Source organism: Furipterus horrens, unplaced genomic scaffold, assembly GCF_987537825.1.
Source record: "Furipterus horrens unplaced genomic scaffold, mFurHor1.1.pri manual_scaffold_8, whole genome shotgun sequence".
Classification (NCBI taxonomy): domain Eukaryota; kingdom Metazoa; phylum Chordata; class Mammalia; order Chiroptera; family Furipteridae; genus Furipterus; species Furipterus horrens.
Window position 1 is genome coordinate 69490069 of NW_028327178.1, and position 24947 is coordinate 69515015.

A 24947-nucleotide genomic window follows, 5' to 3' on the forward strand; every position below is an offset into this window, starting at 1 on the left:
ACATTCCAGGAAATGAGGAAAGGAAACAGTCACACCCAAAGTAAAAGAAAAGTTTTACATAGTCCGATCTTGTTTTATTGCTAAAATAGATTATTCTGTACAGGAACATGTCTGGTATTAGTAAAGCGTCTCCCTGACCCAGAATAAGAGACTCACGGCCGTGCGCCATCTACTGGGATAATAGAAAACGACAGGCATAAGTGGATGCGGAAAAGAAACGACAAAACTAGGAGACAATGGTGCTTGGCAGTCTGGCCAGGCTTCAGAGAGGTTTCTACTTGCACAGAACGTTTTCGGAGACTACATGTGTAAAAACAATAAAGTGGAGACCGTGGCTACAACTAAATGATGCCTGGCCACGCGTACATGGGCAGGTGGTAGTGATTATATTGCAGGTAGTCAAGGATGCTCTTCTCCACCAGCGTTTTGTAGATGGTTTCCTGGAAAACTCTTTTGAGGTATTTCCTGGGTTTTTCATTCAGGTTAATTTCCTCATCTTCTATCTGATGGGCTAACTGTTCTATAGAGGGGAGTTTTTCCTCCTGGAAAACACAGTAAGAGGCCAGATACAGAAATTACTTGCACTTAGCCCCACAATAACAGGGCAGTTTCACTAAAATGAAAAACATAGTGCTCAGTCACCCGAGGATGGTCATTTTTTCCTAGTTTTTAATATCTTCAATTGAGACAAAACATACATGACAAATTTACCACTTTACCCATTTATAATATACATCTCAGGGACATTAAGGACATTCACGTTGTTGTGCAACCATCACAAACTTCCACCTCCAGAACCTTTTTATCCTCCAAACTGAAACTCTGTCCCCATTAAAAACTAACTCCCCATTTCCCCTCCTCCCAGTTCCTGGCAACCACCACTCTACTTTCTGTCTCTATGAATTTGACTACTCTAGGTACCTCATATAAGTGGAATCATACAGTATTAGTCTTTTTGTGATTAGCTTACTTAGCATTACCCCCTTGAGGTTCACCAAGCATAGTGATTTTAAGCTCTTAATTTTCAGATAAAAATTATCTGTAATAGTGCTTGTTTTAAAACCAAGAAAAGAAGTGATTAAACATTTTTACATGAAAACTTCTAGATGGTTTACTTTACTTGGTTAGAATCCCTAAGAAATAAGATTTTAAAACCTTAGAATATACTCTTAGTAAAATCAAATTTCATTGATATCTCTAAAGATAGGGCTCAGGGAGAATAAAGTTACATAAAGTTGAGAATCATATGCTGTGCAACTACTAAGTAGGGATTTTTTCAACATTTATTCTAAAAATATTCAAACCTAGAGCAAGTTGACAGAATTGTGCAGTTGGTACCTGCACACATATCACCTGGATTCTATGGCTAACGTTGCTTCATATTTGCTTCATCTGCCCATGTATCTATCTATAGGAAGATTGTTATAAAAAACACTTCACCGAGGTTTGAGCTATATGCTCTGTGAACACCACAATAATTGAAAATTACCCTAAAGAAAGAGACACATGGACTTTGAAGTTATATTTATTTGAATTTCCAATAATTATTTTTATTTGGAAGAGAAAAAAGCAGTAACTTGCATAGTTCAATTGGATCATTAATTTATTAATAGAACTTATAGATAAAAAAATAATGTTCAAACTATACGGAGACATAGGGAAATTATCACTTGGTTATTTAAGCAAGACACTAAGTGAGAGGTTATGCACACATCAATTAGAAGGTCAGTGAAGTCTAGGACTTCAAATCAGCCCAACAAAGATGGTGAAAGAGAAGAAGGCAAATGATGTCCAGAATGAAATATTTAGAGGTGCTTAATCGTTTGATTGCCACCAGCATGTCCCCAAGGATATATTCTGCAATATATATAAGGTTCTTCCCCCTTAATTTTTCAGGAGACTTGCACCAAACTAAAGCAATAAACGTACAATGATTTTTCCCACAATAATTATTGAAGACTTGGGGCTCATGTTACATGATGCTGTTTTGATATTGGGGTAAATAGTGTAAAGTCACAAAATAGAACTTCTAAGTTTACCTCAGACAAGTACTGCTTTGATTGTAAACAACATTTTGTGTATTTGCTTCTTATAGAGTGACCACTCTCGGTGTGACCATCTTCCCGCTCAAAGTGTTCATCTATGATCAACCCTCTTCACAATGCTACATAAAATACACAATCATTTGTATCTGAATCTTTCATTTAGCATTATGTTTTTATGTTCATCCACTTTGTAGAATGTATCAGTACTTCATTTCTTTTTATGGCAGAATAATATTACATCGTGTGGATAGACTGCATTGTTTATCCATTGATGGACATTTGGGCTGTTTATTCTGAATAGTGTTGTTATGAACATTCAGATACTAGTATTTATTTGGATACTTATTTTTCAGTTCTTTGGAGTGCAATGACTATGTCATATAGTAATTTTGCATAGAAGTTTTTGAGGAACCATTAACCCATTTTCACAGCAGCTGCAAAATTTTACAGTCCAATCAGCAATGTGTGAGAGTTCCAATTTTTCTATAATCTTGCTAATAGTTGCTTTTTTTTTCTTTCACTAGAGCCAGCCTAGTGGGTGTGATGTGGTATTTCATTGTGGTTCTGCTTTGCATTTCTCTAATGATTAATGATGTTAACATCTTTTCATGTAAATGAGTTTTTTGGACTCTCAACTGTATTTCATTGATCTGTCTCTTTTAAAGTATATTTTATTGATTATGCTATTACAGTTGTCCCAATTTTTTTCACCTTTGCCCCCTCCACCTGGTACCCCCTTCTCTCCAGCAATCTCCCCATTAGTTCATGTCCTAGGGTCATGTGTGTAAGTAAGTCCTTTGGCTACTCCATTTCCTATGCTATTCTTAAGTTTCCCCAATCTATTTGTTCTTACCAATTATGCTTCTTAATCCCTGTTCCATTTTCACATTATCCCCTTTTCCCCTCCCAGCTGATAAACCTCCAAATGATTTCCATATGTATAAGTCTGTTCCTGTTCTGGTTCTTTGCTTAGTTTCTTTGTTTGTTTTTTATATTCAGTTGTTGATAGTTGTGAATTTGTTGCCTTTTTAATGTTCATGGTTTTCATCTTCTTTTTCTTAATTAAGTCCCTTTAACATTTCCTGTGACAATGGCTTGGTGGTGATAATCTCCTCTAGCTTTACCTTGTCTGGAAAGCACTTTATCTGCCCTTGCATTCTAAATGATAGCTTTGTAGGATAGAGTAGTCTTGGTTGTAGGTCCTTGTTTTTCATCACTTTGAATACTTCTTGCCTGAAAAGTTTCTTTGGAGAAATCAGCCGATAGCTTTATGGAAACTCCTTTGTAGGCAACTCTCTGCTTTTCTCTTGCTGCTTTGAAGAATCTCTCTTTACCTTTAACCTTTGGCATTTTAATTATGATGTGTCTTGGTGTGGTCCTCTTTGGGTCCAACTAGTTTGGAACACTCTGTGCTTCCTGGACTTGTATGTCTATTTCGTTTGCCAAATTTGGGAAGTTTTCCTTCATTATTTTTTCACATAAGTTTTCAATTTTGAATTTTTATCCCTTCTTGTGTTCCAAACCATTGGTTTGAATTCTGGCTTCCTTCCCTTCTCTGTTGGTTGCCTGTGTATTATTCTTTATTTCACTTAGTGTAACCTTCATTTCTTCTTCTTTTTTAAATGTGTTTTATTGATTACAGTGTTACATTTGTTCCAATTTCCCTTCCCTCTGCTCCCCTCCACCCGTTGGCCCCCCTCCCTCCCCTTGTCCCCCCCTTTTAGTCCATTTCCATTGGTTGTGCATATAGTTCTTCTCAACCTTTGTCTATTCCATTCCCTCCTACGATGTTTCTTAATTCCTATACCATCTCCCTCCCTCTCCCCCTTCCCCTTCCCTGCTGACTTCCTCCCAATATGCTCCCCACACCTATAGTTCTTTTTCCACTCTCTTTGCCTATTTAGTTTGCCTTTGTTTCAATTCCCTAGCTTCTGTTGTTGTTTCTTGTGATGCAGTTTTCATTTTAGTGTTCATAGTTTTGATCCTCCTTTTTCTAAACTAGTCCTTTTAACATCTCATATAACAGTGGTTTGGATCTAATGAACTCTTTCAGTTTTATTTTGTCCTGGAAACACTTTCTCTGCCCTTCTATTCTGAATGACAGCTTCGCTGGATAAAGTATTCGTGGTTGTAGGTTTTGGATTTTCATTACTTTGAATATTTCTTGCCAGTCCCTTCTTGCCTGTAGGGTCTCCCTTGAGAAGTCAGCTGATAGTCTAATTGGGACCCCTTTGTACATGATTCTTTTCTTCTCTCTTGCTGCTTTTAAGATTCTCTCTTTATCTTTAACTTTTGACATTTTGATTATAATGTGTCTTGGAGTGGTTCTCCCTGGGTCCAGTTGTTTTGGAACTCTGTGCTTCCTGGACCTGTAAGTCTATTTCCTTCCCCAAGTTTGGGAAGTTCTGCTTTATTATATTTTCACTTAATTTTTCAATTTCTAGTTCTTCTTCTTTGCCCTCTGGCAATCTGATCACCCGTATGTTGGATCTCTTATAGCTGTCCCAGAGGTTTCTGATCCTCTCATCATTTTCCTTGCTTCCCGTTTCCTCTCTCTGCACTGGTTGACTGTTTGTTCCTTCTCTATGTTCTGGTTTGTTGATTTGAACTCTGGATTTTATTTCCTCACCATCTGTCTCATATGTGGTTTTGTTCCTTTCAGTATGAGTGTTTTTCAATTCTTTCTCATCTTTTTCCAGATCTTTTGTTAATTCTGTAAGCCACCTGATAACAATGGCCCTGAACTGGGCCTCCGACAGGTTTCTTATTTGTTCATCTGTCAGGTTCTTCATCTGTTGCCTGGTGAGCTGCGCCACCGGGATTTCTATAATTGTCTGCCTCATTTTGACAGGTGCGTTTTGTTTTCTTGGGCCGGCTATAGGGGGCAGTGCCTGTGTACTCGTCACAACCCAGCGACCAGCAGCGATCAGGCGCCAATCCGCAACCTTTTTTGCCGCGCTGTGGCGCTTTGTCATCACAACCCAGCGACCGGCGGTGGTCCAGCAACCTTTCTCGCTGCGCTGTGGCACTTTGTCGTCACTGCCCAGAGACCAGTGGCTATCCAAAACCTATTTCGCAGTGCTGTGGCGCTTTGTGTGGGGGTGGGGTTCCAAGATGGATTCCTGCAGTTATTCGCTAGGAGACCGGGATCCGTCCTCCCGCCCTCTGGGCCTCACTGTTCGAGGTGATGCGGCGGCTGCTTTTCCCAGCGTTGGGGTTGCAAGCTGCCGCGGTTAGACTGCAGCCGGGATTGTTCTCCCTGCCGCTGTCCCTGGTGCTACCGCAAACAGCACTGCCCCCTTTCGCTCTTCCTACCTGCCCAAAGGGCGCCGCTGGTTTATAACTTCATACGTTGGGCTTCCGTGTAGTTTTATTTTCTGGAATTTCTAGTTATCTTTTGTTTTGAAGTAGTTGTATTCCTCTCTAGTTGTAGAAGGAGACTGAGCGTGTCTGTCTAAGCCTCCGTCTTGGCCGGAAGTAGAACCCCATTTCTTCTTTTATTTTTATTTTTATTTTGCCATACTCAAGGAGTTCTCTGAGCATCCTGATAACCAGTAATTTGAACTCTGCATCTGAAAGGTTGCCTATCTGCATTTTGCTTAGTTCTTTTTCTGTGGTTTTGTTCTGTTCTTTGATTTGGGCTATATTTCTTTGTTTTTTAAATTTAGCAGCCTCTCTCTGTGTATTAAGTAGAGCTGATTTTACTCCTTGTCTTAGTAGCATGGCCTATGTAGAAGCACCTGTAAATTGTGTGGGGAAGAGCTTTAGGCAATTGCCAGGTGGGGCAATGCATTTCACCACTTTGTGGCTGTGTGGGGAGGACTCAGAGAGGGGACAATGCTGCCACTTGGCTTTTGGCAGTTTGCCCAGCACTTGTCCCATTTCCAGTCACTTCATCCCCTTCCTGTGTGTAACTGGCTCTCTTCGAGCTGCTGCCCTGGTGGTAAATCCCAGAGTGGGTGGGTTTGTGTACATTCTAAGATCATCCTGGCCCTTTAAGCAGTGAAAATCTGGCAGTTTTTTCTGCTGCCCAACCTCCACTGGTTTGTACCACCAGAGGTAATGAGGATCTATCTTCCTGGTGCAGGAACTCTGAGCTGTGCAGTCTGGCCTGGGCCTGGGATTGCTTGCTCCCAAGGTATCCCTCTCATTCATTCCCCTGCCACTGCTGCCACCACCTTTTGATGTCACACCATCTCTCTACCTGTCTCTGTGACTCCACCTCTCTCCTACCTGTCTGGATGAATGTGTCTTCTTTAAATCCTTGGTTGTCAGACTTACATACAGCTCAATTTTCTGATGGCCCTGGATGTTATTAGTTTTGAGATCCAGTTCTAATTTTTTTTTTTTATGGTTGCACAAGGAGTTGAAGTATATCTACCTATGCCTCCATCTTGATTAGAAGTCTGGCTATCTATCTTTATGTAAGTACCATGTTGTCTTGGTTACTATTGTTTCATAGTAAGTTTTGAAAGTTTATGGAGTATGTCCTTTTACTTTTTTTTTAATACCCAAAATTGTTTTGGCTACTTGGAGTCCCTTGCACTTCCATATAAACTGTAGAATTAGCTTTTCCTTCTACAAAAAAAAAAAAAAAAAAAAAAATACCATTGGGATTTTGATAGGATTGCATTGAATCTGTAAATTGTTTTGGATAGTATTGTCATCTTAACAAATTAAGTCTTCAAATCCATGAACACAGATGTCTTTCCATTTGTTTAGGTTTTCTTTATTTTCTTTCAGAAATGTTTTATAGTTTTCAGCATGCAAGTCTTGCATCTCCTTAGTTAAATTTATGCCCAAGTATTTTATTATTCCTCATGCTATTGTAAATGGGTTTTTTTTTTAAATTTCATTTTCAGATTTGATTGCTAATGTAGACAACTGATTATTGTGTGATCTTGTATTCCTGAACTTTGTGAAATTAATTTATTAGCTTTAATGTTATTTTGTGCATTCTGTAGGGTTTTCTATATGTAAGGTCATGTCATTGGAGAATATAGTTTTACTTCTTCCTTTCCAATGTAGAGGTCTTTTTTTTTTTTTTTCCTGCCTAATTGCTCTGGCTAGAACTTCTAGGACAATGTTGAAGGTGGTGAAAGCAGGCATCCTTGTCTCGTTCTAGATCACAGAGGTAAAGGTTTCACTCTCATCATTAAGTGTGATGTTAGCTGTGGGTTTTTCATATATATGCTTTATTAGGTTAAGGCAGTTTCCTTCTATTTTTAGGGTTTTTTTTTAGTGTTTGTACTTGAAAACATGTTTGATTTAGTCAAATGCTTTTTCTCCATCAATTGAGATGGTAAATCACGCCTCTTTATTTTACTAATGACTGATTTTCATATGTCAAATATTCTTACATTCTTAGGGTAAATCTCACTTGGTCATGGTGTATAATCCTTTTGATATGCTGCTGGTTTAGTTTGCTAGTATTCACTTGAAGATTTTTGCATCTAAATCCATAGGAGGTATTGTTTTGTAGTTTTCTTTTCTTTTGATGCCTTTCTCTGGTTTTGCTATCAGCGTAATGCTGACCTCACAGAATGAACTAGGAAGTGCTCCTTTCTCTTTTATCTTTTTTAGGAGGCGTTTGAGAAGGACGGGTGTTAATTCTTTAAATATTTGGTGGAATTCACCAGTGAAATCATTTGGACTTAGGCTCTTCTTTGTTGAGTTTTTTGATTGCTGATTCAATACTCTCACTTGTTATAGGTCTGTTGAGATTTTCTATTTCTTCTTGAATCAGTTTTTTACAGTTGTGTGTTTCTAAGACAATTGTCCATTTCATCTTGGTTATCTAATTGGTTGGCATATAGTCATTCATACTGTTCTCTTATAATTCTTTTTGACTTATGTAAGGTCAGTAGTAATATCCCCACTTTTACTTCTGATTTTAGTAATTTATTTTTTTTCTTAGTAAGTATGGTTCAGGGTTTGTCAATTTAGTCAATCTTTTCAAAGAACCAGCTTTTGTTTTTATCATTTTTTTCTTTCATTTTTCTACTTCCTATTTCCCTTAACTTCACTAAAATTTTTAGTATTTCTTTCCTCTGTTAGCACTGGGTTTCCTTAGGTTTTTTTTTTTTTTTTTTTTTCCGTAGTTCCTTAAGATGTAAAATTAGGTTATTGATTTGAGAGCTTTCCTTTTTTTAAAAAGTAGGCATTTACATTGTGATTTTTCTTCTGGAAGCTGCTTTTGCTGAATCTCATAAATTTTTCTGTGTTATATTTTAATTTTCATTTGTCTTTAGCTGTTTTTATACCCCATTAGAGTACTTCTTTGAAATCAAAGGAGTTGAAATCAAAGAAGTTGCTTAAGAATCTATTGCTTAATTTCCACAAATATGTGAATTTTTTCTGTTTATGTTTTTTAGTTTCACTTCATTGTGGTTAGATAATATACTTTGTATGATTTAAATATTGACAGTCGTTTTGTGGCCTAACATATGGCCTCTTCTAGAGAATGATCTGTGTGCACTTGACAAGAATGTGCATCCTGCTATTATTGTTGGGTGTAGTGTTCTATCTATATGAGTAAGTCTAGTTCATTTACAGTGATTCCAGCTATCATTTCAGAACAATTTCTTCCTTTAATTCTGTCAACTTTTGCTTCATATATCTTGGGGTTCTGTTGTCAGGTATAATATGTTTATAATTGTTACATATTTCTTAAAGGATTTTGAAAGGTAATTTTCACTCCACAACATTTCCCTTCGGTGAATGACTCTTTGGCTTCAGTCACAGCTAACTGCAGTGCCAGTGGATCTCCTCTCTTAACACCCACAAGTGGATTTGAGATGTCTTATATAATGAGCTTCTTTTTAAAATAAATGACATATAGATTTGAGGTAACTTATAATGGTCATAGGTCATAGTTCTTTATTTCATTCTCCACCTGTGGAGAAAGAGGAAAATCGATATGCTAAGCTCTAGGATATCATAGTTAATGGATTTGAATTTCTGATTTTCCCTGAAAACAAGGTAGAAACTGATATGAAATGGGTTACATCAACTCAACATCAGAGAAAAGAGATTACTATTTTTCTTTACTGAAGGCTATGCTCTCTATTTTCCTAATACCAGACTCTTTATATGAAAATCCTGCATGTGTTTATATGACTGCCATTTCCACTCTCAGCCTGTCTCCACCATAACCATCACCACCACTGTTACTTGTGGTGACGTGCACCGAGAGCCAGTCTTTGGTGCCACATACTTGCACACATCCCCTTCTCTATCCTTTCCACAGCTCTCTGAGGTGGGAACAGCTAGTCCCTGTTCCATAAAAATCTGAACTAGAGGCTGACACCGCTGCATGCAAATGTAGAAAACAGAACAATCCCCAGTGGAGGCTTTTCTTCCAGAAGTTTCTAACATCCCCAGACCCTGAGACCCTGTGGCCCCTTACTCAGCCTGCAGCTGTCTGTGAGATGACAGGATGCATCAGGCTGAAACCACATCTTGTTTTGATCAGCATGTCACACCCGCAGCTGCCAGAAGGCCAGATGACTGACAAGGCCCACAAAACATCCCCCTCTTCACTCTCCCCCTATAAAAGCAACTCCCTTCTCCCCTAGAAAGGCAGAATCCTGACCACCTGTAGCAGGTCTCCCCACTCCCCTCTGGTTCGCAGCTCACTGCATCTTAGTAGTTATCTGAGTGACTTCATTCTTACATTTTGGTGCCGAAACCCAGGAATGGGACACCGGCTCAACTGGGTCTCCCGAGCTGGACTCGGGCCCCGAGCCGGCCCCAATCCCCAGACCTGGAGTCTCTCAGATTTCCATGAGTCGGTAGCTCAAGCTTTCCCTCAGGCTTACTGACCCCATCTGTCTCCTTTTTCCTCCGACCCCTTCTCCGACTGCCATTTACTCTCAGTCAACGCTAGTCATCAGATTTGCGGGTGAGTCTTTGCCTCTGTCTCCCTCACATCCAGTGGTTCTGTTTTCTGGTCTATCTGAGACCACTCCGGGCAGTTCCTCCCAGAATCTGAGCACTCAGTCAGAACCACTCCCGTAGTCTCCTGACTCCTCAGGTCAATCTGGACTCACTCTCCTTGGCCTGGTGACCCCTGGGGATGGCCAGGATGACTCAGTGCCTCTCCTGCTAACCTTGGTCTCCCCATTCTCTGGTTGACACAGGGACATTCATCTGGACAGATTGCAGGCCAGAAACATTGGCTTGGATTCACCCTCCTCCTCTTTCTTGGACTTACATTAACCTTAGTGATTGCCATGGGAACTGGCCGGTCTCTCCCACCCAAAGATATCCCTCTTGGGTGTTTAGTCAATAATCTCAGACCTCTCCAACGAAATGGAGAAGTCAAAGCCTGTCAACTTGTCTTTCTGCCCACTGTTACGTGGCCTCAATATCCTCTTGATAACCAGAGTTGGTGGCCAGAAAATGGCACACTTGACTTCGGCATTCTCACAGACCTTGATAACTTTCTCCAGCAGTTGGGCAAGTGGTCAGAAATTCCCTATGCTCAGGCTTTCTGGACCCTTCGGGGCAAACATTCCCTTTGCCAACAGCTCACTACCCACCAAATTCTCCTTGCCCAGGAAAAGCTGCCTTCATCACAGCCTTCTACATCCTCTCCTTCTTCCTTGGACACCTTTGATCCCGCTGACCACCCACCTCCCTACCACCCTGCGCAGGATGCCTCCTCATCCCCCTCAGAACCCTGGTCACCTGACTCCTCACCATCCCCAGTCCAAGACCCCAGACCTTTTCCTCCTCATACCCAATCCCACGGGTGCATACCTACCTCCTCTTCCCTGTCTCCCTCCCTCTCTGATGAGCCTCACTCTTCCAGCCTCTTATCTCCTCTGCTGGTAGAGACGGTGTCATGTGAGTTCAAGTCCCCTTCAATTTGGCTGATCTTTCCCAAATTGAGCAGCATCTCGGTTCTTTCTCCGAGGATCCCACTCATTTTATAAAAGAGTTAAGATACTTAACCCAGACCCATGACCTTACCTACCAGGATATTACCACCATCCTCGTTTCCACCACAACCCCAGAAGAGAAAAATCGTATCTGGGCGGCTGCCATGGCATATGCCGATGAATTACATGCCGACAGACCTGCTCATGCCAACTATCCCGTTGGGTCAGTAGCAGTCCCCGCAGCATCCCTGACCTTTGCAAAATGCCCCACTTCCTTGTGTGTTGCCTTGCAGGGATACGCAAATTGGGCTTCAAAGCTGTCAACTATGACAACACCCTCAAGGTCACCCAGGATCCCAATGAAAATTCAGCTGCCTTCTTAACAAAGCTCACAGAATCCATCCAAAAATACACCAACCTAGACCCCACTTCGCCTGAAGGATGCCTCTTTTCACACAACCACTTCACTAGTCAGTTGGCCCCAGGCATTCGAAAAAAGCTCCAGAAATTAGAAGCAGGCCCCAAGATTCCCCAACTAAATTTATTCAGGTCAACTTCAGGGTATTCAACAACCCACAAAACGAACAGGAACAGAAAGAAAAGAAGAGGGAAAAGGAGCTGCAGGACTTGGAAGACAAGTGGTATCTTTTGCTGGCTACTGCCATGGGGAACTCCTCCAAGGGACAAAATAAGCCTAACGGCAAAGCCTCGACCATGAGCCAGCCTCCAGGCCCCTGATTCCAGTGTGGTCAGGAGGGACATTGAGCAAAGCTCTGTCCAAACCTCCACTTACCTATCCTGGGTCCCTGCCCTCTCTGTCAAAAGACAGGTCACTGGAAGATTGACTGTCCAACAGCCCCTAATTAGGGGACTACCCCAGCAGCGGGTCCAGATGCAGGCCTCTCAGTCCCAGACCTCCTCGGACTTTCCACTGCCTGACAGGGCCTGGGTTCAGGAGCCCTTCCTCTCACCATCACGGCTGCAGAACCAGGGTAAACATATCGGTGGCAGGTACCTGAATCTCCTCTAGCCTCAGATCTTGAACCTGCCATCACCCAGCTCATATCCATCCAAGAGGAGACACAAACACCACCACCCACATATTTCTGCACCCTCACCAGAAACCTCACAGTAAAAATCACCCGAGCCTACCTCTACCCCCTCCTCTGAATGAACTTCCCACGGGCTCTACTTTTTACTCATCTCATCTCACAAGACCTTTTACTATACAAAAAGCCACTTACACCTCCAGACTATTTCTCAGTTTCTATAACATGTCTCAGGTGCCTGGCTGCAGGGCGCTCTCACCAACTACACCCCTGCCAAAATTTACTTTTATACTTTCATCCTAGTTCTATCCCTCACTGACTTACTCAAGTCACCCTGACCATGCTGACTCCCTTCATGATTACAGTTATTGCCCTTCTAACCTTTGCCACCTCATATCAACATCCTTTAGCCCCCACAATATAGAGAATGGCAGACCTAACCAAAAAAACCAGCTGCTGAATCTGCCCTCACTCCTCCCATCACCTGGACATTGAGGTCACCACCTTCCCACCCAATCTCACCACCTTATATAGACTTACTCCCTGCTTTCTCCCATCCCCCTCACTCTCACAAGAGTCCAGCAGATCCCTCTGGAGCAACCCAGCCAGTGGCCACCATCACCCATATTATTGGTCCTGCTGCTCTCTGCATCCACTTCAGACATATCAACAGCACCCACATCCAACCTCCCTTCTTGGGCACATTAAACTACTCTCTTTTCTGAAACCACACCCTAGACTTAGCCTCCATTCACCACAGAGGCCAATCAGGCAAGCCTCCTACCCATAGTTACAGTACCTTCCAAATTCGTAATCACACCAATGCTTCAGACTTTCCTACCACCCCTCACTGCATCATGGATTTTCGAAATAACCAATATAACCAAACATTTCTTCACAAAATCATCAATAACGTTTGGTGCCAGTCAATAAAAAACAAAACGCACTGCATCTGTATCACCATCACCAATGCAAAATATAGTACTGTTATTTCCATACAAGGAACAGGATATCTCTTCCTATGTGGTGCTCAAGCATACCTAACAATACCCCCTTACTGGATTGGCACCTGCATGATAGTCGCTTTAATACTAGATGCCTCCGTACTGAACCCCCAGAAAATGGCCACTTCCGAGGCAATTCCCAATCTTGGCTCCTTCCTTGGGACCTCCCTCTTATCCCGCCCCCAACACAAATGAGACCAACAGTAGTCTAAGTTTGGCGGACATGCGTATAGCAACCCTATCCTTGAACAACTGGGAATAGGGCACTCCATATATAGAGGCTTCTTCTGGTTCATAGGATTACCCCAATTAGAAAAATCAATCCTAAATGTCTCTCTATCCCTTCAAGAAACTTGGAATGCCACCCTTGAAGCCCTAGAAAAATAGCAAGAATCCCTAAACAGCCTAGCAGACATAGTTCTCCAAAATAGGAGGGCCCTAGACATCCTCACAGACGAGGCAGATGGAACATGCGCCATGCTAAACAAAACCTGCTGTTTTTACATTGACAATACAGGCATAATAGGAGAAAATGTACAGGTACTTTAAAAACACATTGACATTATTGTCCGAGCCAGGGAACGGGCATACGGAGAATCCTGGTTCAGAACCTTCCTCCCATACTTCTCTCCCTTCAAAACAATCCTAGTGCCTCTCATAACCACACTCTTCTCCTATTATTCCTCAAACTGCTAGTTACCTTTATTCAAAAAATGGTCCAGTCCACGACAACCTCTACTGTCCATAACGTACTCTTACTAAGATCTTTCAGATTCAACCCATGGCAGAAAACGATCCCAAGCTAGCAATCAATGCCCTCCCATTGCCCTAACTCTGCAGGAAGTTCTTACAGAAGAGAGATTTGACGACCCTTTTTCCATCCTGTCTCTGCCACACAAAAATCGCCCTGCTGCCCTAAAGAACACCCTACCCCTCACCTCCTTTTATTAAAACAAAAAAGCTGGAATGACATCCCCAGACCTTGAGGCCCCATGGCCCCTTACCCCGCCTGCAGTTGTCTGTGAAATGACAGGATGCATCAAGCTGAAACCACGTCCTGTTTTGATCCACATGTTACACCCGCAGCTGCCAGAATGCCAAATGGCTGACAGGGCTCACAAAAAAATCCCCCTCTTCACTCTCCCCCTATAAAAGCAATCCTTTTCTCCCCTAGAAAGGCGGAGTCCTGACCACACATGGCAGGTCTCCCTGCTAGCTAATTTCCCCAATAAACCTCTGCTTCTCAGCTTGCTGCATCTTAGTGGTTATCTTAGTGACTCTTTTCTTACAGTTTAATTTTCTGGAAGTATAAACAAGCCATAGGAATGGCTGGGGAGCCCTTAGTGTCTCTTCCACAGATGTCCATGGTCACTTCTGATCTACTGAAAGAGAGTGCTTTCCATGCTGTTCATTTATGGTAAACTGACCCACAGAAAATGTCTGTTCATTGGTAAAGGCTGACAGTTCTCAGTGAATGCCATGAAAAGTAAGTTACTGGGCTTGACAGTTTACTTGGAAAAATGAAGGTAAAGCTTCTCTTTTTAAGCTTGACACATAGAACCCCTTGGGCCTGTGCAAAATATTACCAGGGAAGCTCAGATCTTGGCTTTAGAGAATTTGGGCAAAGTTTTGATGGGGTAACTAGAATATGAATGAATCTTTACTATGAGTCAGCAGTGAGCTGCAGATTTCATTTTGAGAGGCAGGGGAGTATCTGAGTGATTAAATAGAGTTCAGTCAACACCGGGCTTTCAATTTGGAGTCATATTTCAACTGGACCTGACTTCCTGACAGCCTCAGGATGAAGTGGTGGGAACTGTTTGTCATATAGCCACAGTCTCCTCTACTTCTCTCATGTACATTTACCTGCCAGGTTCAATGTACGATCCTAAAGACAATCAAGTTTGATTTAAATTTTAAACCTATTTTTCTCAATTTGAATCTACTTCAGATTAGTAAAATTATTTCAACTTCCTAGCTTCGATCCCAGGAATAAAACTGAGAAGCAGGGGTTAGGTGGAGTGGGCAATGAAGAGAAGATACCAAGCCACACAGCTGGGCCCCTTGTGTCTCACTGCCTGTGTACCCGTCTTTGGAGTGAGAGATCTTTGAGTTTGAAGCTTACTGACTACTGACTAGCTGTGTTACCCATATCTGGTCACTTAAAATCTTCCAGCTTTAGCTTTCTTATTGCTAAAGTGCAGATAACAGTCCCTCCACCCACCTGAGAAGGTTCTTGTTAGGATGACAAGAGAGACATGAGATTTGCCCATTTAGACAGAAAAATGAGGTGGAAGCTCAGTTGTGCTTCAGCCCATGTATGAGTGAAGCAAGGGACAATCTATGATGGATATTTGACCACTTTTTGAGCACAGATGTTAACTTTACCCAACTCTGGTAAGGACTCTAGTGCTGAAAGAAATAATTTAAAGTTTCACAAATATTTTAGTATTGTAGAGTCAAATTTCTTGCTGAACATGGAGGCTTTGGGATGTGTAGCCTAACTTCCAGTTCATTCTGTACTGCTTTGAAAAAGAAGTTTCAGTTAAAAAGAAGTGTGTTTGGACACCTGATGAATTCTCTTTACATGTTCAAACAACACATGCACACAACTGTTTAGTAAATGGCTGGTTGGAAACTAAAGGAATGCAAATTCATCCTTGAGGACAAGCAGATATGATTCATGACCAACTTTCACCAACACTGTTAGCTGATAATGAAAATACAATTATTTGTAAAAAGGAAAAAGAAATTTTCCGCTCATAAAAGGATTTAAATAACCCACTCTCCCTGAATATCACTGTCCATGTTTACATACTCTGTAGTTTGTTTATATGAAGTACAGTTAGTTTTAAAAGTAAAACCATAAAGTGGGGATGTAGGGAAAAGTCTAAATGATCAACAACTATAAACTGTTTATAATTTGCAAGGAATAACCCAGATATCCATTAATCACTCTTACCTCTTTAGAGGTTAAGATTTGGCGTAACTCTTTCCTGAGATCAATAAAACGATCATGAAAGAGGGCTGTACACCAGGGCTCTGTGAAGAAGCTAGTGAGGAAAGAAAAGATTCAGTTAGCTGGAAACCCTCTCATTACCACTAATAAAGTATTTACCTGCTTTTTTGCCTTTATAAATTACAGTCCTGGCCCCACTGCAATCGTTTGCTCATAAAATGCCTTGTGGATAGCCTGGCCAATCAATTTCTTAAATGGATGTTCCTGATGTAAGGCCAGGTTCCATAATTACATTTAAAGTGGTTTAATTCAGAGCTGGGGCAAGACCCAGTGAAGAATCCTGATTTTATCAGCATTTAAAAGCCTGAAGACTTGTAAAGAACGGTGTCTCCATTATCTACCCTCGTTTGAGAACAGATTGCAGGATTAACTGAACTGCTGCATAAACAAATTAAATTTGGGTAGACAATAACACAAATGTTGTTCATAATTAAGGTTTCTGGATTAATAATGACCAGAAAACCAGGCCTCCTTCATATTGCAACATGGTCTTCATACAATTGCACGGATGCTTAATTGAATCTCCTTTCGGAAAGCAGCTCTTTCAGTGTTTATATTTGCTAACTTTTCACTGAAAACTGTTTGAATAAATGCTTTCTTTCATGGAGAACAAACAATATGGCCATCCTTTATTTAGAGATAATTGCTAAAGATTGGATGAATTTTTGGAATAACCAAGAACAGTTATTAAACTTGTACTTTATTTTAATGCTAAGTGTCTTGGAACAGGACACTTCACTTCTTCAGGTTTGGAGACATATCGATTACATGGGCTTCACTCTTGCTGTACGTGAGTCTGTCATTTCTATTACTGTTAATGGATGTTATGTGTGTGTGCAGGGGAAGAAAAAGCTGGCACCCATGCCGATGGGCATTTTCTGTTTTCTGAGGCTTAAAGTTAATTCTTGGGGAAGGAGCTAATGAGTCCCAGGGACTACTGAGGCATTAAAAGACAAATCTAATGACAAAAGTCTGAGCTATGATTAGTATGCATTCAGCTATATCATTTATTGCCTACCACCTATTCACTTGACCGGAACATGACCCAATTTCCTACTCAATTAACTACTTTGTTGTTCAGGTCATATACTCATCCAACTACTAATTCCACTGATATTTACCCCACCCCCATCATGTGCTCAGCATTGTTCTGGGTCCTGGGGAAACAGCAGGGACCAAAACAGACAAACACCCCTTATATTAAAGCAACAAGTAGGTAAATATATAGAATGTTAGAAAATGAGAACTGATTAGGAGAAAACATAAATCTAGAAAGGGCAGGAGGAGGCCAAAGAAAGGCTAAGTCACCTAAGACAGGGACTTGGTGAGTAAATACCTGAGGGAAGGGAGAGGGTGAGCCAGATGGAGATTGGGGTACGAGGCTTCTGGAGAGGGGGAACAGCAGGTGCAAGCAGTGTGCCCACACCACTTAGGGACGTTGGATGGTTATAAAAAAAGGGGGAGTGGTAGGAGATGAACTCAGGAAGCTGATGGGCAGGAAGGATGCTCCTAGAGGCAGGGTATAGTCAGATCTGTTGTATAATTGCTCCATGGCCATCTAGCTCAGCATTTGCCTGCAACAGGCATCCTATATATGTTCATGAAATGAAGAATGAATGAATGAATGCATATTGCACTATATGTACTCTATATACTTGGCCTTAATGGGTCTTTCATTGATATAGAATAAAATTGTGCCAAATAAATAGGTGAAAAAACTCTACAAAATACCCTAAGATGGGAAACTCAATGGAAACAGTGGGTAAGCTGTGTATGAAAGCAGAGTTTAAGGATTAATTCCTGGAATAAAGACATTGGTGCAGGGATGGCCTCCTCAGGAGGGATCAGCTCAGTAGGGTGATGTTTTGACCCATTTCAGATGATAGCTTCTTAGACCAAAGTATCAATAATAGCTGAAGTCCAGACACTTAAGCACAGTTTTGCCAGGATGATCCCTGCCTCTTAGGTCTAAAGAGTTTCTAGAGAAGCTTCAGGGAATTGTGGATGTGCAAATCCTGAAACTACCATAAGTCCTAAATTAGAAACTAATGGGCCCTTTTAAATTTGTTGCTATCTTTTCTCAGTTACTGAGATTCCCCACTGAGCGGTTCCATGCACCATCAGGAGTTCCTACCCTCTTCTTTAGGTGGTCGAGCCACATCCTTCAAGTGGCATAAGCTATGTCTCTTTGCTTTTCTCGTCTAGTCCGGCTCTATTGCAACAAACAATCCAGGTGCTGTTCAGGTGGCTTTCTGCCTATTGCCTTCAGAACTCTCACCTCTTCATTGTCTGTTAAAACGAGAGAGTTCTGGGGAAACCCCACTTCCCTTAGGGTCACACTGCTGTCTAACCCGAGCTCTGGCCCACCATCCAGTGCCCACATTTGCATAGCCTCCATTCACAAAGCCAAACACAGAAAGCTGGAGAAGTAAGTGGTTCTTAATCCTCTGAAAATATCAATATAACTGCTAAGTGTATCTGCACAGTGCTTGGGGGCAGGGAAGGGGATGAGGAAGCTGGATGTATTGCACATTCTTTTCTTTTGCTAGCTTTGAAACTCTCCATGGTCTCTTACACCAGAATCCAGAAGAAATGGCACTTTGGTCTTTGACAATCCCTATTCTCATCACAGGATGTTGAATGGCTTGCATAGTGGCTTAGCAGACCTAAAATTGTGTTCCTTTCACACTCCCCCCAACTGCTCCCTCTGGAAAATCATTTTGGGACCCTTGTCTAGAAGATCACAATTTCTGTAGCCAAGTGCTACCAATATTCCTGGAATTTGTCAGCGGCAGCCATTTTTTATTTATAAAATAGAAAGAGGATTATAGAGCTCTATTTGGGTTTTATTTTATTTGTCTCTCAAGAAAGGACTCTTGGGTTCCATTAAAACAGAGTAATAATGCAGTAACATCCTTGAAACCAAACCAACAAATGGACTTCTGAAAACTTGTTTTCACCTGTATTGCAGTGTTAGTGGTGGTTCCCTAGAGACGATTTCCATAGGGTCAAGAAATGATAGATGCAGTGTTCCGACACCTGGGAAAGGTGGTGCACCATCAAGAGGAGTGTGTAGGTTACTGCCCCACCTAGAAAGCAGCTTCTGCACATCTGTCCGCAACATCGGATTGCTCACAAATGGCCCCACAGATCAACTTAAATACGTATAAAGTGAAGTCGCTGCTAATAAATAAAGTGAAGTAGCTGCTAAAATGTAGGGCAGTTGTTAGATGTAAAATGTTGTGGGTACAGTTGAAAAGGAGTCATTTCTTCTGATTAAGAAAATAAAATTGTACCAAAAACCTACCTAGTGAAGAATCTTACTTGCAAGGTCCTTCTCTGGTTCTCACAGAAACTGCTTATTTTGGTAGTAATTTTTAAAGGGCTCACTGGATGATCTTGGGCCGCCACTGTGATAGGGATGCCCTTGCCAGGCTGTGGCCCTTGGTCATTCACCACTCACAGCCCCCAAGAAGCCTGGCCTCTGTCTATAATTCACTCACTTTCATGCTCCCTGAGACCTTGCTTGCTTCAGGAAAATTAACTTTTTAAAAAAATTAATAGATTTTATTTTCAGAGCAGTGAAGAGTTCCCACGTACTTCCCTTTCCCTCAGTTTTCCAGCACTTTGCACTAGTGTGGCACATTTATTATATATAATTCATTAACCAATATCAATAACAGTGTTCTTAACTACAGTATGCAGTTTACACTGAAATTCATTTATTGGGTTGCATATTCCAGGGGTTCTGACAGAAGCATCATGTTATGTACCCACCACTACAGGATCATACAGAAGAATTTCACTTTCCTAAAAATCTCTTGTGCCTCCCTTCCTCCCTCTGAACCCCGGGAGAATTAACAATTTAGAAAACTGACTTTTATTAGAGAGTAGGGGGATATGTAAAAATTTTATAAAATATTTTAATAACCTTATAGTTTTTCCAGTATTTCCCTGAGAAATGAAGTAGTATTCCCCCCTGCGCCCCCCCACCCCCCCAAAAAACAATATGCCTTTTGAACTTGGTGGCAGCCCCTGAGACCAATAGCCATGTGGCTTGAGACTTTGGTTTTCTAAGATGCTGGATTCAGGGATCAGTTTAGGATGAAAGATATTTGAATTTCTATTTTCTATAATGTGCAGGGGACTACAATTTTAGGGAACATTTTAAAATGTAGGCATTATAATTTACTTACCCAAAAGCCATGTGCTTTAGTTACCAAACCAAACACATGTGTGAAGCTGGGGTGAGGTTTGTTCACTGGGAATTTCAGAACCAGATTCGTTCTGGAAAAGGAGGAAGCTGCATCTGGTGCGTTCATCAGACAGCACCTCTTAGGTGTGCGAGGCGTCCCAACAGCAGGGCAATGAGGACTGGCTCCTTTCAGTAGGTGCCAATGTATTTTATTCAACAGTAGGCAAATTTAATCCTATTATTTTAAAAAACGGGCTTGCATTATATTTCTTTTTCAGTTCTGCATGGGGCAGACAACACCAGTCTTGATGGCAAAGGGCACTGCGCTGAGCATTTCCTACACTGGCCACTTCAGCGATGCAGGAAGTGGAATTCTAGAAATCCATGGTCAACTCCCTTTCCACAGTAGCTGTGGGTTTGCAGACATCCCACTTCTTCGCTGGGTCTGGGACTGGGGTGCTGACTGGGGCCGCATCAGGGCCCACCCTGAGTCTATTTGTAGCTCAGACTTCTCCCTATTCCAGATCTGCACCCTGACCACCTGCCGCTCCCTTTGCTATCTCCCACTGTGGAGGGTTTAAGAGTCTCCCCTCCTGTCCCTCCAAATACTTTGCCCCCTGCTCTTTCTGCAGCTTGTGCAGCCCAAAGGACCCTTTTCCAAGTTTTCATCTTCCCCAGGGCCACCCATTGTTCAAGTCCAACACAAACCTCCTTGAAGCTAACTCCTGGCTGAGGACTTCCACTCACTTTCTCTGCACCATTTTCAGTGCAAGAGGCACTTTCCTGTCCTTGCAGGAAAGTTAACTTGGGGCACACCTTTTCTCTTACACATTGTGCACTCTGGGTCCCCATAGCATACAGCACAGGGCTGGTCCTTTTGAGACAGAGGGTGGGGCCCACGCTCCTGAAAAGACCTGCAGGTGAGTGCAGGGACCAGACTTGGCTGCTCTCCCTCCTATCCACAGAGAGCTTTGGCAACAACTGCAGTAACCCAGCTTACGGTGGGTGAGAGGGGTTTAGAGTGGGAAGGACTCCTCTGTGCTTCCTCTCAATCATCCTAGAAACAAGGCAGCCTTCATTATTAAAATTAGAAAAATTCTGAATTTAACCAAATTCATTTTGCAATTGATTACAATATTAATCAAATTAGATTATCTCCTTTTGATATAAAGGTTTTAGAAATTTTATTATAAGAAAAGTTTTAGCTTTGGTTTTTTTTCCCTCTCAAACTGAATGACTTCTGTGCTTTGGTTTCTTTTCTTCTCTGTAGAAAGAAGAGGAACAGCTGAAGTCCTTGCCAAGGCCGGGGCAGGTCTGCATTAATGGCAGCAAGTGCTATGAATGATCAGCATTAGGGAGGAGCTTTCAGAAAATTTATATTTTCATGAATATTGTAAATTTTAAAGACACTAGAAAATATTAATTTCTTTCCTAATTAATATTCAAAGGGGAATACTAACCACTGCCACTAAGTAGCCTACATAGCTGGTCACCTAGAAAACTTCAGGAGAGAATGTCAGGTAAGAACAAAGCAACAGTGAGATTTCTAAGTGGCTGTGTAGATTTGAGTGTTAACATCACAAAAATCATTTCTACACAGCTGTGAGAAAAAGTTTACCCAAATTCTCCAGGGCACAAACAGAAGACATTATGGTCTCTGTCAATTTTGTCAATGGCTGGCCTGGTTTATTTGGGAGGACTTAAATTCTTCACCACTTTTGCCATAATATACTTTTCTTAGAAGCTCCAGGAAATGGAACTGAATTAACCATTTCTGATCGATATGGTTTAATCATTAAGCAATTGATCAGATTTCTGCAGAGCTCATTCTCATCTGGTCATTCAGTCTATTTTATCGACAAAATCATACAGTCTGGGAGGGCATCTGGTAACCAGCTTAGCCATTGGTCATTCTGAAGGCGGAGGAAAACAAATCAATAAGACCCACTGAAAGAAGCTGCACTCACTGGCCTCAGAAAAAGTACAGTATATCTAAGGGAAAAGAAAAGTGGGTGAAGGGCATCGTTTTTTCAAATACTGGATCTTAACTCCAAGGCATGACCCTCTGGCAGTTCAGTAGAAAAAGAGGAGTAAGGCTGCATTCCCAGCATCCAAATAGTTCAACTGGAAATTGCTAAACTACTCAACTATTAGGAAAAGGGAGGTCGGTGGTAGAGAAGAGAAACATGTTTCTCCAAGATCTTTTTGTTTTAAATGAAAAGTATTGTAGTTTTCTTCTGGTGTGATAAAAGTTAGTTTTTGCTTTTAGACTCATCAGGAGGATCCCAGCTGCCACTCACATCTGCACGGAGGTTTGCTAGAGTTGGAAACTCCCCTAAGAGTTGTCTGTTCTTCTGGTGGGGACTGCAGCTGGGTGGCCTGCAGGCTTTCCTCTGAGAAAGAGGTTCTCACTGTACATGCCCTTTCTTGTACTGACAGCATCTTAGATTCACACCAGAGGACAGACAATTCTCCTGTAATGCCCGGTTGTAGATTATGCTTAATGGGGAGTCTCAACCTTATGGTACCATGGGCTGGAGCTTGGCTGCTACAACCTCTCTCCCATTTACATTCTAATACACAGAAGGTAGGAAGTGACAAACATGGTATGTAATCAAGGGACCAGGCATCACCTAAAGACATGTTTGCTTTGGCTTGAGCAACATTCAGAAATTGGATTTCTGACCTTTCTTTAAAAAATCACATTTGGCAATGCTGGGTCCTCATTGTTGTGTGACAGCAATCATTGTCATGTCCCAGCCTACACAGGCCACAGTGGACATCTGGGTATGCCAAGCCCAGTTAAAGGACTTGAGTGAGATAGAGGCAGGTTTATAAACATGTTTTCTGGAGCCACCTGCCCCATATCCCCTTCTTCTTGCTGGTATCTGTGTTAAGAACGCATATGTTATATCCTATCTTCCTTTCTCCTTCCATCCATTCACCTGTCCATGTATCCATCCCTCCCTCCATCCTGACAGGTTCAGTGAGGCATTTCAAAACGCTGTTTGTTTATTCTCAAGGCCCACTTTCCTTTGATTCTGTTTTCTGCTGCTCAGTGTACCCCTCAATGAATAATACTCTTTCCTTCCCCTTTGTCTATCCATAAGGACTTTTCTTTGTCCCAGGTGTCTTCTAGAGCTTCTGATTTCGGTGACAAAATGGCAAGGAAGGGGGAAACCTAGAAGGCCATTCTCTGCCATTAAACCATTATGTGGCACTTTGCCAGCACGGAAGAAACCACCCCAAAAGTGCACACATGAAGGGTAGAAGTGTTAGAAAAACTTACACCAGGACAGCAACAAAAGGCTGCAAGGGGTACACTTTGGCAAGGCTGAGGCGAGAGCATGACTCAGAGAGAATGAAATTGTGGCCTAATTGACCTCAGTTCTTTGTCCTTTCTGTCACTGCATTCCTAAGCCCTCTTCTCTTGGGCTCATGTTTGCCAAACTTCAGTTACCTTGGGAATCCTTCAGTTTTTTCAAGGACTACATTATTGATTACTTCGAACATTTTCTTCTGTTTTTTGTTTTTTAATTTAAATAACTACTTCTGTCTTGTCCTAAACAATAATATCTGTGAAGTCATGGATTTAATGTGCCTGCTACATTTTTTTCTTATTCTTATTGAAACTATGCCATAATTAAATGTGTGACTCTACAGCCTAAGGAATCTGGCCTACCACTTGGTGGATGCTTACTACACTCTGAGACATGTTTTAAAAAAATAAATTATATACTTTATTTTTTAATATTTTATTTACTGATTTGAAAGAGAAGAAGAGAGAGAATCGTTGATACGTTGTTCCACTTATTTATGCATTCATTGGTTGGTTCTTGTGTGTGCCCTGACTGGGAATTTGACCCACAACTTTGGTGCATGGGGACTACGCTCTAACCAACTTAGCTACCTGACTAGGACTTGGGACTCATTTTTTCTTTGATGCTGGAGTCACTGATGTATTCATCTGGGGACACAAATCCACAGACACCATGCTAAATAATTTCTGTACATTATCTCACTTCATCCTAATTCCAGTTCTCTAAAGTGGGACTGGCTGGCTCAATTTACAGATGAGGCGACAGATTCAGAAAAGTTAAATGACTTGCCCAAGGTTACATAACTAACAAGTAGCTTAACTGGATCTTAACCATAATTTTGTGTGACCTGTAAGTTCATACTCTAACAACTCTACAACCAAATCTCACTTCCTTATGCTCATTCCTTAGCCTTGCTAGCAACTTTCTGAATCATCTCCAGATTACTTGGTACCCTCTGCATTAGCTAAGATCAGGTTTGATTGTTGTTACAGAAAATTTCAAAATAACAGTGGCTTTTAAAAGGCATAGGTGTAGTTTTCTTTTATATAAAGAAAGTCCAGGTGTGGTGTCTAGGATCAGGCTTTGGGCTCATGCAGACAAATGACTGCTGAGCTTCAGTCATCACATGCATGTCTTGGATGGAGAAAGGGAAAAAGAGGGCCCTTCCCCTCTCCTTTAGGGAGAATTCCTGAAAGTCTCATATAACACTTTACTTATATCTTACTGGCCAAAGATTGGTCACATGACTTCCTTGGCTGCAGGGGAGCCTGGGAATCATAGCATTTATTTTAGGTACAATATAACATCCTATAAATCAGGATTCTTTTTCTAGAGAGGAGAGAATGGAGGTTGTGTCTGGTATGATGCCCAAGAGATTGTACAGCATTGACTTTTTACAAAAATCTTTTCTTAAATTTACAAAAATTGGG

At 41.5% G+C, this 24947-nt stretch overlaps 1 protein-coding gene across 1 annotated transcript in view; it reads right to left on the reverse strand.

Moving 5' to 3' along the window:
* Positions 1–52: 52 nt before the first annotated feature.
* The window catches only part of CFAP61 (cilia and flagella associated protein 61), a 431546-nt gene continuing 406651 nt past the window's right edge, over positions 53–24947 (reverse strand). The window contains exons 26-27 of the mRNA XM_090285993.1: positions 15946–16036; positions 53–542 (exon numbers count right to left, since the gene is read on the reverse strand). Coding sequence (XP_090142119.1) covers positions 342–542; positions 15946–16036 — 292 coding nt within the window. The 3' untranslated portion in view covers positions 53–341. The remainder of the gene's footprint in view (positions 543–15945; positions 16037–24947) is intronic.